The sequence below is a fragment of the Stigmatopora nigra genome, chromosome 3, assembly GCF_051989575.1.
Source record: "Stigmatopora nigra isolate UIUO_SnigA chromosome 3, RoL_Snig_1.1, whole genome shotgun sequence".
Taxonomy (NCBI): Eukaryota; Metazoa; Chordata; class Actinopteri; order Syngnathiformes; family Syngnathidae; genus Stigmatopora; species Stigmatopora nigra.
In genome coordinates, this window is record NC_135510.1 from 10,107,644 (window position 1) to 10,123,671 (window position 16,028).

General features: G+C 38.3%; 1 protein-coding gene and 1 long non-coding RNA gene across 2 annotated transcripts in view; one reads left to right on the forward strand and one right to left on the reverse strand.

The window, feature by feature from the left end:
* The window catches only part of LOC144193915 (uncharacterized), a 230,871-nt gene that overhangs the window by 165,148 nt on the left and 49,695 nt on the right, over positions 1-16,028 (forward strand). Inside the window, exon 8 of the long non-coding RNA XR_013325789.1 lies at positions 12,047-12,174. This is a non-coding gene — a long non-coding RNA (uncharacterized LOC144193915). The remainder of the gene's footprint in view (positions 1-12,046; positions 12,175-16,028) is intronic.
* The window catches only part of mafa (MAF bZIP transcription factor a), a 57,554-nt gene that overhangs the window by 36,559 nt on the left and 4,967 nt on the right, over positions 1-16,028 (reverse strand). The window contains exon 2 of the mRNA XM_077712575.1: positions 12,053-12,118. Coding sequence (XP_077568701.1) covers positions 12,091-12,118 — 28 coding nt within the window. The 3' untranslated portion in view covers positions 12,053-12,090. The remainder of the gene's footprint in view (positions 1-12,052; positions 12,119-16,028) is intronic.

Genomic DNA, 16,028 nt, shown 5'->3' on the forward strand with positions numbered 1-16,028 from the left:
TTATATTTGGTCACACCATAAGATATTAAAACGGACAATATTATTCTTCTTTTAGACGTCCATTTCTTTTCAGGGAAAATAATTTTTGATTGTCTGGACCTAAGCCCTTTAGAAAATGAAAAGAAACTAAATAGCATATTTTTCGAATGAGGCAATTAGAAAACAGTCAAATTGACCAACAGTGCAAAAATGTGGTGAACTGCAAAACAATGTGAGAGATGGAAATTGAAAACACAAGTTCCTTGTTTTATCCTATTTCTGTATGGCAAGCCTTGTGCATCTGTATGTGAAATAGATTCCTTTGCCATTCACAGTCCTTCACGCTGTTAGGTAGCAACGTCCCCAAATACAAGGATGGTGCGTGGAGGAATTCATGCAGATTAGCTCGAGCGCACGGGATCCCCCCCCCCCCCCCCTTTCCAGTTGTTTTACTGGAGGAAAGTATTTTAGAATTTTAGGAGTCAATCCCTGCTGGGTGATTGTATTCTGCAATGTCTGCAGAATTTATTGTTCATTTCTGGAGGAGTTTCCTTTGCTATTTCCCCCCACATTTCTCTATTTTGAAAGACTAGAAGGCAAGACGAGGGGCTGGTTTTGGGGATGCTGGGGGCTTCTAGTAGCTGCTTATCAGTTTAAATAAAGTATTGTAAATCTGTGTGATCATGTAAATAAAACAAACATGGAATTGGGATTTGGCAAAAATTGTACTTAAAAGGTTTGAAAATGAAGAATCGAAGAATAAGCTATAAATAGTAATCAGGTTTTTACTTTCTTTTTTCTTCTAACTTTAAGTTATTTTTAGTAGTGTAAGATTGTCTGCTTGCATTTACGGATGATGCAGTTACTACTTGCAGAATGAAATCCTATTCAGGTAACAGGTGTGTCTAAATTAGTATAGTATAAAGAAAAATAAATATTCCCAAACATATTCTAAAAAATGTAAGTAATTTCCAAATAATCTCCCAAAAACCCTAAGCAGTCATTTTGAATACTTAAGATTTTGCCACAACATAGCCAATTAAGAAAAAAAATGAAGTGTAATCCATGAAGGGGACTGTGTCCGGACAATATATTTGGCTGTCATAGATTTGACCATAACGCTCAGCCCCCCAAAACAAAAGGTGCTATTCATTAAAAGTGCGAGCTCATCAGAATGTGTGGGACAAAAGCTATCAGCTGTGGCATGACACACAGTATGTCACTGACCCTACAAGACCTAAAGATTTGTTTCCTTTTACAGATCCCCTTAATCAAACACACCTGAACTCAAATATAATGCATCTTCGCACATTTTCATTTTCAAGGACTTGATCACAGATGAACTTTGTTTCACTTCGACTTTTGGTACATTTGTAGTCAAAGATAGAAGACCAAAAACACTTGAAAGTGCACAAGTCGAGAGTTCCAAAGCGACATTCCAAGAGTTGTGTCATAGTATTGCTTTTTCCCCCCGAGTCATTTTATTAAAGGAACCAGCTGTCAGAATCCTACAAGGTATTGTAGTTTGAACGCACAATACTATTTGTTAAATATTTCAACTGCAGCCAATTTCCCGTTAAGTGTCATTACAGAGTTTTTTGCACACTGGTACGCTTGCATCGTGTCACAATTAATTGGAGTTCATTTCCAGGAGATCATTTCCGACGGTTAGGCAGGCTGTAAAAGCACATCACCATGCACATAATTACAAAGGGAGGCAGAAGAAGCCTGCTACATTTATCTTCCAGCTCAAATTTGAGAGGCTGCCGAGGAGGTGTTTGAAGCAGTGTTTATGTCTTTATGCCTAAGTAAGCCCGCTCGTGCCTCTTTACTTAATGTTATCAAAATGTTTAGCGGGCTAATGAATAATCGACTTCCACCAAAAATACAGGCCACTAAAGAAACAGTCATTCAATTAGATCCAAATTAACTGTCCATTCAGCACAAGGCCTCCAGCTGTACTGAAGAGCTAAAAGCAGAAATCAGTGTTGTGAGTAATTGAGCTCTCTGCTCAAATGAACCTTTGCTTACCTTTTGCTTACCATGCAGATATTTCAGACACAAATAGTATAATTCCATTTAGCTATCTCGTGTGTAACAACTCCCTGGCAAGGCGATGTTTGGATGGAGAGGATAAGAAGAGGGATGTGTGTGGTGTGTACCAATTGGCACTGCGCTATGTTTAGGCGAATGCTGATCCCATTGAATGTTTTCACAATAACGAAGGAGAACTGTGAAACTCGAGAACAGGCACCAAAAGAAACAGTCTATGGACTTCTACTATTCAGATGATGCACTGGAGAGTTAAAATGACATGATAGATGGAAAAATAGCAGACAATTGTGTGAAAGTGTCTGTATGTGCTCGCGACAGAAGGTTCCGAGGCTGCTGTGTGCGGTATTGGTTGGCAGGGTGACTGTCAGGAAGGTCCTGTTTCCTGTGTCAGCTCTAAAATAGGTCCAAACACAGCAGAGATGCTCGGTGCACTCTAGTTATTTACAGCACACGCGGTGCAAGTGCAAGATGCTGCCAAGGTGTCCCATCGCAGAGAAGGTTGTGATTGGTATTCTTCGAACTTACTCTTAAAGTTACATTTGGAAAAGACAAATGAGATGTATCTGAATACAAAAAAAAATGTAATACAATCAGGTTATATTGATGCCAATTAAATCTGTAGGTACTGTAGGTGGATGACCTTGACCGCCCCATAGGGTAGATGACAGAGTGAAGGCGCTGTGTCCTTCTCGTTTCATGATGCATGCCTCCTGAATACTGGAAAGTTGTCCTCTCTTTCTCAGGTGTCAATAACAACTAATATAAATGTGTCAAAATAATCAATTCTCCATTTAGGGCCAAAGTGTAACGTTACTTTGTCTAAATCTTCGAATTTCAGTTTTGTCACTGCTCTAATTCCAATAACGCGGACATTATTTATCGTGTTTATCCAAAATCTCACATTTGTAACCATCTGCCTTCACTTTGAAAATCTATGATCAACAGTTCCTTATTTTTTGACCATATATTAAGCAAACCAAGGCATGAGTCATATTTTATGGCGAAAAAAACTCAGATAAATGTATTCCAGAAATAATCATTATTTGCAGCTGCAGTATGAATCATCTGCCTTTGACATGCAATCCAAGACCATAAGCAGTAGCATTTATTATTTAACAGTAATCGGGGGCGGGGTTGCAATAACCTGGAATGCAATGAAAAACTGTCCGGTACTAGACGTAGACTACTTCACTACTGTTAGTGCTGTAAAACTTCAAGCATTACAAACTGTATGCATTCCCAATTGTACTACATTGTGATAACAGCACATCACGTAATATACCAATGTTTTACTGGAAATAATATGATAGTAAACCAGAAAATTGAACTATTTGGTCCTTTTAATCGTTATCGTGTGCGCACTTGCTCCAGGAACCATTGCGCTCAGGTCAGTTACATGTAATGTCAGGCTTAAAGCTGCTTTGAATGGGCCAGAATGTGCTCTTCTTGTCTTCTCAGTGAGTAAAGGGAAAAGGCGGGGTAAAAAAAATCCATAGTCTTTTCATCCTCCTGTGGCTACTGTGCTGGTGAGACAGCAGCCGTGGGAATGGGGAAGGATCCAAGCAGCCTTGCCTCTGACCTTTCTCTACTCCAACACAAGGCTAGAGATAAACAGGGCCACAAGGATCGCTAACATCTTTCTTAGGCAGGCAAAAAGTCACCCACACACACGCGCACAAACTGCAAAGACATCTCATTAAAGCCATCGTAGGTGAATGTTTGCAACTGCAGTGTGCCACTGGGAAGGAGGTCTATTAGGGCTACTATCAAGAGACATGGAAGGGAAATGAGAGTTTTTATGCCGCTACTGTGTGCATCAGATCTTATAAATGCATTTATGTTTGATATCTTTCTAGTCGACACCCAAGAGATTGTGTCACAAGTATGACTATTTATTGGCTGACACATTATGATAGGGTTGGGACCAAGTCATTCATCAATTCACCGGTTATGTCTACTGTGTTATTTTATTTTGAGGTTTTTCCTGTTGAATTGAGGACATTTGATTGCAGTTTAGACTGTTTTTGAACGCATTTAAGAGTATTCTTACACAGACCAAATTTAGTGTAACCATGTAACCATGCATAATTCATTGTTTTCAATATGGATAATCCCTTGTTGTGCTTTGAAATGTCGGAACTCAATTCCAAGTGCTGTATCTTTTGTATTACTTAGTCAAGTCAACCAATGAATAACCAATGAATGATGTCCCGGTAAATTAGCTAATATTCACACATTGGATCTAACTAAGTTGGCGATTTCGATGAAGCTTTAATTAACTATTTATTACGTTTCACTTTTACTTCAAAAGTCTCCTATCCCAAATCATCTTCTGTAAAATAACTGGAAATTATAAACAGTTCCATGTCCCAAATAACAACAACAAAAAATGCTACCAAACATTTGTTAACAAGAATCTGGCGCTATCTCATGCTTTGCTTAAATACAGTAAATTATTCTCCAAATGTCTTGGAAGTAAAACATGCAGCAGATAATTTATTGGATCTCATTATTGAGACTACGCATTCTCCTGTTTTCTTTCCATTTTTAATTTATTTATTTCTTTCATTTATTGGGTCTTGGTTTCAATGGGCAGTTTCTTCCGATAATGTCATCCTACACTGTTGTCAGCTACTTGCAACCAGACACCATCAGCTGGGAACTCATTCCTTCTACTACCCCCCATTTATCATGACCAAATTGCATATGCAATTGTTAAAATTACGGTTCAACTCTTAAAAAAATTTACCAGGAAAATAGTTTGTTACATACTGAGATTGTGCAAAAGAAAGTCAGTAAAGGCGGACTATTGTCTACAGAGTTTTACATGAAAATACTATTAAAAACAACACCTAAAAAATGATGACTTTATACCTTAAGTAACATAGCAGTGTTACTCCCATACATATTTCATAACTTGCATGACTCCTCATTAGGCTTTATAAGCCTTTTCTCTTCAGGCTGATACTGTCCAGACTGAGAACATTTGTTGCCTGGTTAGGCAGAAGTATGAGTGGAATTGTGCAATAAAAATATTTACTCTCCCACCCGTTCTTTTGATTTGTACTCGTCTGACATGGCCCCCCACATTAGAAGTTAACAAAAATCGGCCTTGTGCATACATTTGTTCTTTCGAGAATTGTAGAGCATTGCGGCAGACTTGCAGGCTCCACTGCACAACAAGCTTTTCCTCACTGCCTTTTTTATTTCAATTCTTAATGCTTATTTCAGACCCATCTACTTTACTTATCTCTACCTCAATCTGCTTGCACCATTTTGTTCTTTTCCATGCCCCCATTTTCATTTTTCACCTTTCTGTGTTTATCTTATTTAATATTGATGTTTTGTTTCCCTTTCCTGAAGCATGTTCTGTTATTATTATGATTGTTTGCTTGCCAAGGGAATAATAATCATTGTCATGTATTAATTTGTGTAAAACTGGGCACGAAAATGTTTATATTTTTTTAATATTTACATTTTATTTTTTTCCCCTGAACTCAACTTGTTGTGGCTATAACTAATTTCTTGCAATGGGATAGGCTCTAGCACCCCACACGACCCCTTGTGTGGATAAAGCGGTTCAGAAAATGGATGAATATTAACTCATACCTCTAAACTGTTATTATTTTACACTCAATGTCAGGCTTATTTATTTGCTGCTCGTTTTGATTAGATTTTTTTTTCTTCAGTCATGAGAAATAATGCAGAAGTTGCAAAAATATTTTTTGTTTACTGTCGTTTTTTTTTTTAAGAAGTAGAAATATTGAAGCCCCCAGTGATTCAAGTGTGGATCTGAACACACTAAATCCAGGCCTAGCATCTGCAGAGGGTGACTGACTGCGAGTGCTACGGCATGGCAGGATGAAGTGTGTTCATTTCCTTATTTATCGACTCGCTTGCTTTTCTCTGAGTGTTTGAAATTAATAACAGCCAGCAGAAATCAGACAGAGGGATGAAAATCAGCACTTTCCCTGCAGTGAAGCCATTCATCAAGCTAACGAGGGGGAGAATGGAAGTGGAGGTGTGTGTGCGTGTGTGTGTGTGTAATGGGAGAGGGAGTAAAAGCAAGCAGGTGCAATGTAGTGGGGAGGGGTAAGAAGTGTGGAAAACTTGATTTTGAGGAGAGAAGTAATTTGTTGGAAGTTTAACAGGAGGTGCTAAAAGGCGGTAAGACAGAATAAGGTTGAGATGGAGACATTTGTTTGATGGAATTAGATGCAGGTTTAAGTTCAAGGCAGGAAAGAATTAACATACATTTTTATTGTTAAATTGTCGATTTGGTTATTTGATCCCTTGTGTGAAAGTGGGACTTCATGGAACTGTGTTCACATTTTCTGCTTGGTTGTTGTATTTAGGTCACGTGAGTGACATGTTTAATTTGTCTTGTTATCTTGCTGGTTGCTCAAATCACTCTTGGTACAAAGTATATTTTCTTATTGAATATTTTAAATGGTGACAACAAAGCTTTTTCTAATATACCTTATGAAATATTTGTTCAAATAGATAAGATTTTAAAAATGAAAAAGAGGCTGCAAACTATTGCTTTGTGGTATTAGTGTTTTGCTGTGACGCTGGTTTTAAAATATCATTTCAGTGCTATAGCACCACCACTTAAATATTCATTGTGTATGTTTATGATGTTTTATCATTAAATTAGCTGACTAGGGACATTTATTTTTTCCATTAAACTTTAGGACACACAGTTTGTGTTTTTTTGTTTTTGTTTGCAGTGAGTTCAGTTCACTTCCAAGGTAGAGTCCTAGAATCTCCATTTTTCTAATTGAAACATTTTGGTATCTTTCTAGCTTCTATCTCACACCCCTGTATTTATTGATCAAATGATGTTTTGCATGTGTCTGTGCTGTTCAAAGCAAAAACCTTTCTGAAATGAACTGACCAAATCAGGGCAGTACATACACAAATGTCCCAAATTGCAGCATTCTACACTCCTCCCCTTTGCTGATAGGTGATGATGTCCTCTCCCTAAAGTCCCAGGCTATTCCACTTCCCTGACAGTCCACCCGAGACCCAAAACTATCTTAAAACAAGGCTGACTAAGCACTTACTCCCGATCCTCCCTTGTTTTAGCGAAAGAGGTGTTCTTTGCTGAAAACTCAAGGAAATAATTAGCAGAGTGGAGCACTGTCCAAGCACATTACACTAAATCTAGCACCACTCCACATACAGACGAAGCCTTGCATAGCCTCTCTTGGCTCGTTAGGAGCTCAAACTTATATCTGTGCTTGATACTTGTTAGTGACGCACGCTGCTCCCATCTCACTGTACATGACTGTCTTTATTTTTAACGTTCAAGTATCTTTTGGTCACCAGGCCTAAAAATAGTGAAAGGCTCCTTAGAAGTGTCCAGTTTCTCCCACCCTCACAGTGAGGGAGGTGAAAAGGGTTAAAGAGGGAATGCTTGTTGAATGATTCATTCATATTCAACCCAGCCGTTTATCCTCACGAAGGTCGTGGGGGTGCTGAAGCCTATCCCTGCCATCCTCAATCTAGGGACACTGAGTGGTCCATCAGCCTATCAAGCATGTAATTAGGATGTGGGAGGAAAGCAGAATATTCGTGTACATGAAAGACCACCCAAACGGCACACAGGAAGGCAAGAGCATGGACGGAACCCTTGATTTAAAAAAATGTGACGTACTAAACACTCTCCACCGTGCTACCCTTTCTGAACGATTCTTTGATTAATCATCCAGAAGGTTGTTTATATACCTACCCCTCCCTACCATCTCTCTCAGGCCTCTGCACTTTAGTCTGTCTCATTAATTTTCCCCTCCACACAAGAGGTCAATCTGGATCGATGTCACCTGCCCTCGATTGTGGAGAGCAACATCCTGGGACTCAGAAATAGACCCCACTGTGATACTGTAGAAGAGCTAGTCTGTAAATACATGCAGCTCTGAGGATGTGTGACTGACGTGAACAAACTGCTACGATGTGCAAAACACTGACGTGAGGATGTTAATGATACTTTTGGATGGGTAACTGGATCATTTTGTCTAAATGTGACATGTAAATTGACTCTTGCAGCCAGGTGGATATTGGTGAAATCTGGGCAAGCGCCTTTTCACATTGGGCCTAGGGTTTGGTCATTGCGCATCGATTAGAGGTCTGAGTGGTATGGTTTTCCAGCCGGTTGGGCTAGTTGATTTTCCAGCATTGGTCTAATTGGCTGGGGAAATGAGAAAGTGAAACAAACGTTGTGATATTTGTTCTATTAGAATGTTTGTTTGTTCTCTGAGACATCACCATATTCTGCAGTGCTTCATCAAAACATGTAGTATTAAACACAAGGAGAAAAAAATGTCCATCATGTGGTTAAGTTATACGTTAAGTAAATGAGAAGACACTCACCTCCCAGGCACATCCATTCCAGCTCTCTCTTAATATTATTCATTACATATTTGGTCTTTGACCATCACTGGGGCTACTGACAGGTTGTGTTTCTTAGATTGTATTTTTTTCTATTACTTAATTTTGTTTTATGTACACACATTGAAGAATGTGGAGCAATCTGGTTTTATGAATTTATTGAACTTTCCGCTTCTGAAGCCAATGCCAAGAGTCATATCACACAAACGATGGTTACTTTTATTTTAACTACATTTCACTTTAGGTTCATTTAACATCTAGACGGTAAAATGAACTTAAGGTACAGATTCATTTAACATCTAGACGGTAAAATGAACTTAAGGTACAGATTGTGTTCACTTTGTAGACTTTTTTTTTTCATCTAAGACCACCAGATTTAAGACTATTTTGCCCCGATCTTTGTTCACAAACATGGTGCAATTTTGTTTGGAACGTACTGTGGTTTATCCTCGGCTTTCAACCTTTTACACTATGAATTCATACACTTCCTTGGAAAATTGAAAGCATAATTCATCAACATGTCCTGTTAGATATTTTGAAGAATTAATAGCATTTGTATTTAATGCTGATTAGATATTGTATTTGTTATTTGTGAGTTTCACAAGTGTATTTAGCATTTAATGTGAACTGGCTTCTGTGTCATGTTGAAGGGCAACACAGATGATTTGAGGCAAAGTAGCAATCGGACTCCTGCACCTTTTTCATTGACGTCAGTTCAACCTGGGTTTGCCCCTCGCAGAATGCTTATGTGATCACACACACCACTCGACTGCAGTCTATATTTATACACATTCATCTCACTTTTTTCACAGAATAATACATATATACACATGGCACACCTGCTGTTTTATCCGTGTCAGCATATCTTTGCAAGCTCTCCTGGGACTCTCAACTCTTGCATTTTTTTGTCTACGGTTTCTTCTTTCATAACGCCTACTGGCTATTTGGTGGGGTTATTTAAGGTGGACTCCTAAAACCTAACTCATTTATAGTCCTGAATGGCATCTTTGGAGGAACCGTGAATTTGGTTGCATCTATGCGTATCTGACTTGTGAGATCCACCTGCCACAAGCAAACACACCAACCCTGGCTTTCCATCTCCATCATCGAGCTTCTCCCTCTTGAGTTACGTGGACAGATTGCTCATAGGCCCTCTCCTCTCCTCATACACTTTAATTTGCATAAAACAAAAATGCGCCTTCAATATGGTTTAGACCAGGAAGAACAGACCACACTGCATGCGGCCCTTCTGTGCTCTGCTGGCAGGCTGTGAGCCGCCGCCGCATCGGCAACGAGCGCTGGACCAGAGATTTATGAGGCCGTCTGAGATAGTCATCCTCATAGTTTTCCACTTTAATTTGTTTAACATCCATTCCTTTGGCATTGTTTATACTCCCCACCCCTCAGCCGCGAGTAGAGGGCGCCTAATTCACAGTGGTGACGTGTAGAAGGAAGGGATCACTTAAAACACTTCATCTACACGAGATATGTCCTTGTCTTTCCTGATGGCTTTTGTCCTATCTCTTTCTAGAAGTGAAGTGGAGCTGGAGAAAGGCCAGCTTCTGATCACATACCACATGGACCACTTAAACCCAATCAAGTTAATAACCTTGCATACAACATATTCATATATAAAACAAATATGTGCTTTGAAAATCAATGCTTCTCCCATCATTTAAATTCTGAAAGTTTGTCTTTGAAAAATATTTTACCTTTTTTATTTTCTGCAGGATCATTTGTTTACAGAGTTTTCGCAAATCCGAAAAACTAAGACTATGGCCTCTAAACGCTGTTGCTTTTATTTATTGTACTTCATTTTGATTGGATCTAGTACATACTGCAAGTGAACCAAACATTCTCACTAAAATATATATGTGGTGAATGCCTAAATAAGCGTTATTTGTGTGGTAAATTGTGCAAACTTGATTGAAATTTGTGCATTAGACAGAAGGTTGATGAAATTTGCTTTAATTTGCATGTGCAAAATACAGATAGCTACAGAAAGACTAAATTCTCGTCTAATTCAAGTCCAATTTAGTGTCTTGATGCTTATGTGCTGACTCCACAATTGAGAATCACAAGGACAATCAGCCATGGTTGCTTTGAACAAGTACAATTGTGTTCACACGGGTGAATATATCCAGCTGGGAAGGGGGCTTGAGGATCCACAATGTTTTTTACTCACACGCGACAGAAAGTTATTTGACTGGTTGGTAGTCATCTTTTGGAAGGAGTCAGATTGTGTTTGGTGCCATGTTAATTGTTTTTCTGTGCCAGTGCTTCTTGGCAGTAAATCATGTACCCTTGGGAAGACTTTATTTGATTCTGGAATGACACATTTGGAAGGAACATGTATCTGCAGGTTGAGGAGTAGGTATAAGTAATCATGTTGTGGAAATAACAATTAAAAAATTACTTGGTTATTTGGTGCTGAAAATAAATATTTTTTTACAATGTTTGTTGCTTAGTTTTTGGGTTCTATTGGAGGAGTAAGATGTATAGAAAGAAGATATAAATTTAATTTAACAATTATTTTTTTTACAATAAGAAAGCCACCATATTTTGTGGATGAGCCATCCACAACCACGGCGGCCTGGTGCGTCCTCCTCATGCTGGTCACATACTGCTCTGGAATAGCATCCCATTATTCAACCAGCTTTTGTCACCAGCCAGATGACATGGTTGTGTTTGGCACCTCTGGCACAAACAGCCTGCAGGAGCTGATCGCACAAATGTTCAATTGGGTGGAGGTCACCAATACTGGTGGGCCATTCCATGCTTTCCACTAACACATTCTTGCCATAGTCTGTGATAAACCCAACTCTGTGGTGAGGATTTTTCCTGTAGGATCAAATTCTGATCTATTTTTTTCCCTTAATGTAAAATCTGGCCTCCAGTTTAGAGATGGAAGGGCTCCAGCTTGAAATTGTCCAATCCAGATCAGTTACATTTGTCATTTCAATTCTTGGTAAAGATGCACAATGCATCACTTTGAGACACTTACAAATGTGGCACAATTTTGAAGGAAAAAAAACACTGCCGCTTTGTAGCATCTTTCTCCAGAATTGTTTGCCCCATTCCTCATCTTTTCAGCCTTTCCTATATTCAGATTTGGAGTGTTTTTGCATGGTGGATGTGATCTCCCACACAATGCAAACTCACTAAAAGGCAAAGGCAAGTTATAGTATGACATGCTCTACTTAGAGCATAGTGCTCAATTCCCTTATTAGAACACTTGTTAACCATTTTGAACAGGAATGAGAAATTTCTCTAATCAAACTCTTCCTTCTTAAATAACATATTTACATTGGCTTGTAATCAGAAATTCCTGCAGAGACTGCTTGCATTCTTTTCAAATGTGATGGACTTTTTTTGTATTAAAAAGTGTACAGATAGGAAATTACAATAATAATTGATTGATTGAAAATCAAATAAAGACATTGGACTTGTGATGGCCAAAAATATTCTAGCGACAACTTAATAAATGCAAAAGTTTAAAAGTAATGTGTTTGTCACAAAATCTGGTATTATGTTGGCTTTTTAAAGATTCCGGACTTTAGTTGCGTAAAAGAAAAAGAACCAAAAAAGCTGACTGAATGTTTTTCTGTCTTTTTCTTTTCAGTTTTACCTCAGAGAGCCAAGGGCGCAGAGGAATGGGGCTTGAAATCACAGATGGAGGAATTTTCTGGATGACCTAGAGAAACAGATAAGATTGGGAAAAAACACAGGAGAGGATAAATGACTATCAAGGTAAATTACACACTATGCCTTTTTCTGTCATTTGTCTGTGTTCTCTAGCATGTGTCATTCTCTGCTAACATGTCAAACACAAACACATAAAAAATGCCACCCACAATCATAGGGAAACAAGTAGTTCCAGTCTGAGCAAGATTCTTTCTCACCTTGTCTGTCTGCTTGAATACAGTACATGGATCACTATAAGTGTTGGATGCAGAGGGAAATGTAAAAATTTGCATGCAAATAGACTTTACAGGCAGAGCTCCATGCATCAAAACACTGTAACCACTCGAGACGAAATATCTAAGTGTGCAGTGTGTCGCTGCAATGGGAAGACAAATACTTTTTAGCTGCTGAGCTCAATAAACTACATGTATAGTAATTGTTCAAAAAGGGACTACATTTATCACAAAGAGGAATGAACTGTGACGCTTGGCATTTTTGGCCTTCGCCACTGACACTTCATAAGAGACACTTTCATTTTCAAGAAGGAGAGCAGGTGTGCGGGGCTACTGAGTCGAACAGTAAATGTTACGTGGAAATGTTAGCTTAGATCTCAGCTCCCTGTGCTGGGATGCCAAACAGTTCCACTGAGGAAACTAAACTGCACTAAAGGAAATATAAAATCATAGCATTTTAATATAAGTGCTGTATAAATCTTTCTTTACTGATTGTATACAAACAGCTTAACAGCCTTAATTGTGTTTGTGTGTGTGTGTGGCTTTTATTTTTGTTTCTTACTAATCTTGATCAGAGCTCTGCTTCACAACTTCTTATGTATTTATTATAGAGCAACTTGGGATGTATACAAGTGTTTGATTTGAGTTTTTGCTCAATATTTTTTTGCTAAATTTGTTTAAAAAAAAGTTAGTTGTAAAGCGGCTACTGATATGATGTTGCATTTATTTAAGTCTCTTGGTCTGGGTCCATTTACAGACATATAAAATTACCACAGCAGGTTCCGAGCACCTCATTACCAACATAACCTGCAGCCAGTCTCTCAAGGACAACTCTCTAATGACACCACACGTATCCTCTTAATGTCTATTTGAAGCACAGTCCCTTACCCCTTCAAAAAGGGGGGGAAATTTATAGAAATAGCAAAAGCGTTCTCAGATTGAATATAAGTACCATAATGACTCCCTGATGTCAGTTTAATTCTGAAGGAGTTTAGCATTTCCACACTTGATCTCACTCATATAGAATGACAGGAGACTGGATTTTCATTATCTTCTTCTAGTGGAAATCTGTAAATACCATCTTCAAATATAAAAGCCATTTGGGACAGTGAACACATTTCAATGTTGTGATTCATACTTCAATGTAGTCAGTTTATGTGATTCTAAAAAACAAATAAATGGGGACGCTAAGCAAGTAAGGATTCTATTTGTTTCATGTGGATGAAAATGAATTTGATTGAAATGGATTCTCTGAAAAAAATGTTCCTCAGTGTGCTTTAAAGATGAGAAACAATTCATCAGCTGGATATACAAAGACAACACAAAACAACACGCAAAATGTCAAATGATATTTGTCAAAAATAGAATTAATAAAATGAGATAAATAATTTGGAGGAAAAAGATCCTCCACAATGCCCTTTTAGTTTTTTTTTTAACCAAATCCATATTTTTGATAGAAGTAAAACACATCAAGAGAAAAACCTGTTGAAAAATGGTGTGGCTCGTTTCAGAATTAACCACTCTCATTCTATATGGACTCAGCACATGCCTGCTAAAATTTAAACATCCTCCAATTAACCCCAAAGAAAGTTCAGCTTTTCTCGTAAGTTCTTTCTGTGAATCACAGAGCTAGCGCGGTTTCAAAACAATCTCATTTTTTAAAGCGTGTTAGTCTAGGGTAGCATAAAAAGATAAAAATGTCAAGGTACCGTATTAAATACACCAGTGGTCCTCAACCTTTTTCTCACCACAGACCAGTAAAACTCTTCCCTGAACCGCTGTACTAGTTTGAGTAAAACAATGTATGACAGCCACTTCCAAAGCGTCCCGAACTTCAGAAAAGACCAATAAACCGAAAATATTTAATTATCCGACCAAAATACACTTTGAAAAGGTTTCTAAATTACATTAATATTTATTTCTCTGGCTGACCAGCACCAAATGGCTACCAAACCTGTACCAACCCGTTAACCCCTGATTGGGCACCCCTGAAAGACACCGTGGAACACAGTGAAGGCAGTCATCATCATCCAAAATGAATGAAAAATATATGAAGAGAAACAATCATTATGATTACCAAGAGTTTCATTGAACCAGAAATATTAAAACTAATTATAATTATTTGAGGGGATTCCCTGCATGTAAAAGCTGTTTCACACAGTGGAGACCAATATCCATAGTCATATTTCTGGTGATAGTGCAGAAAGATTGGTTCCACATGGCAATTATTCCAAATGACTTGTTTGGTACAAGCGCAAATGCTAAAAAAAAAACTTGATGTCATTTAGGCCTGTAGGTGGTAGCATCTTGCACAAAACCTTCAGGGTTTGATAGCAAGTATTAAAAAGTCTACTGAAACCACTGAACCGTATTTGGGCTTAATCAGTGGTACTTTAAATTGTCACAGGTCTGTGCTGACAGTCCTATAGCATATTTGTGAATGTGATTGGTTAATTCTATACATGGCCACATCTTCAAGTATACAACAAAGCTTGGTTCATAGTATGCTTGATGCGTGTGTATTATGTGTAGAATCAGGCTGACACAACATTTGCAGCACTTTAACATCAGTGCATCTTGGGCTCTGTCAGACAATATTCATCACAAAAATAGGGGTACAGTGTAAAGCAACCAAGGCATACGAACAACACTACACCACCTATAAAAGTATATAAAGCAGGTACTGGCTGCGGTGGGAGCTCTTGCTTGTCCATGTTTTTTGGCGCAGTGACCAGCCACTTAGTAAGACATAATAGAATGTGAATGGTTCTCAATATTTTGATGTGCAAATACCATCAAGCATAAATCAATTTAGAGTGTGTGCAAACTACTATAAGCATGTTATTTTAAAGTACTATATCCTGGCATTTTGACCATTCATTTTTTAATCAATATATCAGAGATATAAAGTGTTATTTTTTTAATAACAATATGAGTTTTACTTTAAATAATATCTCTGAGATATTGGGGAAAATGCAGGAAATGGGCAGAAACAATAGATAATTCAGATTTGACTGAGTTTTGTGGTGTGCCGGATGTGCTTGTCCATCTCATTTGGTGGTTTCTGGGCTGAGGAAATGAGCGTGGACTCCCCGGGGCAGAGATTACTCTAATGACTTTGAAAGCAGCCTTGTGTGTTGTCCCTTTTGACCTCTACTCATCCTTTGCTTGTGTAGATGACAAGGTGATACTGTACATGTACGTGGACATGGGAAGACAAACACGCACATATTCACACCTACTGTACACGTGACATGCGTGTTAGACAAGAAAAACAACATGAATACACACAACTCGAGCGACAACACAACAGATTCAGATTTTTCTGTTCTTCTTTCTGAAGTGTTTAAAACTTTGCACCCATGTTAACTGCAAGCTGCATCATGCCACATATTTTGCTCTGTGTGGGTATGCGTGGTGTTTTTGTTAACTAGCTCAAACTTCAGCCACCAAAATATCACACACTCAGGGCAGAACGATGCCCATCAATTTGAAGTTAGCCGAACTTTGTTTACAATAGCAAAGGGAAGCAAGTTTGCTGATAGTTTACCTCAAATTGTTGAAGACCAACAGAGCAACAATCAAAACAGGCATGCAAAAAGAGTTTAAAAGTGGATCAAAACCATTTTTACATCCCCCCAAAAATATAACACAACACTTGGCTATAAAATCAATGAAAAAAGGCCT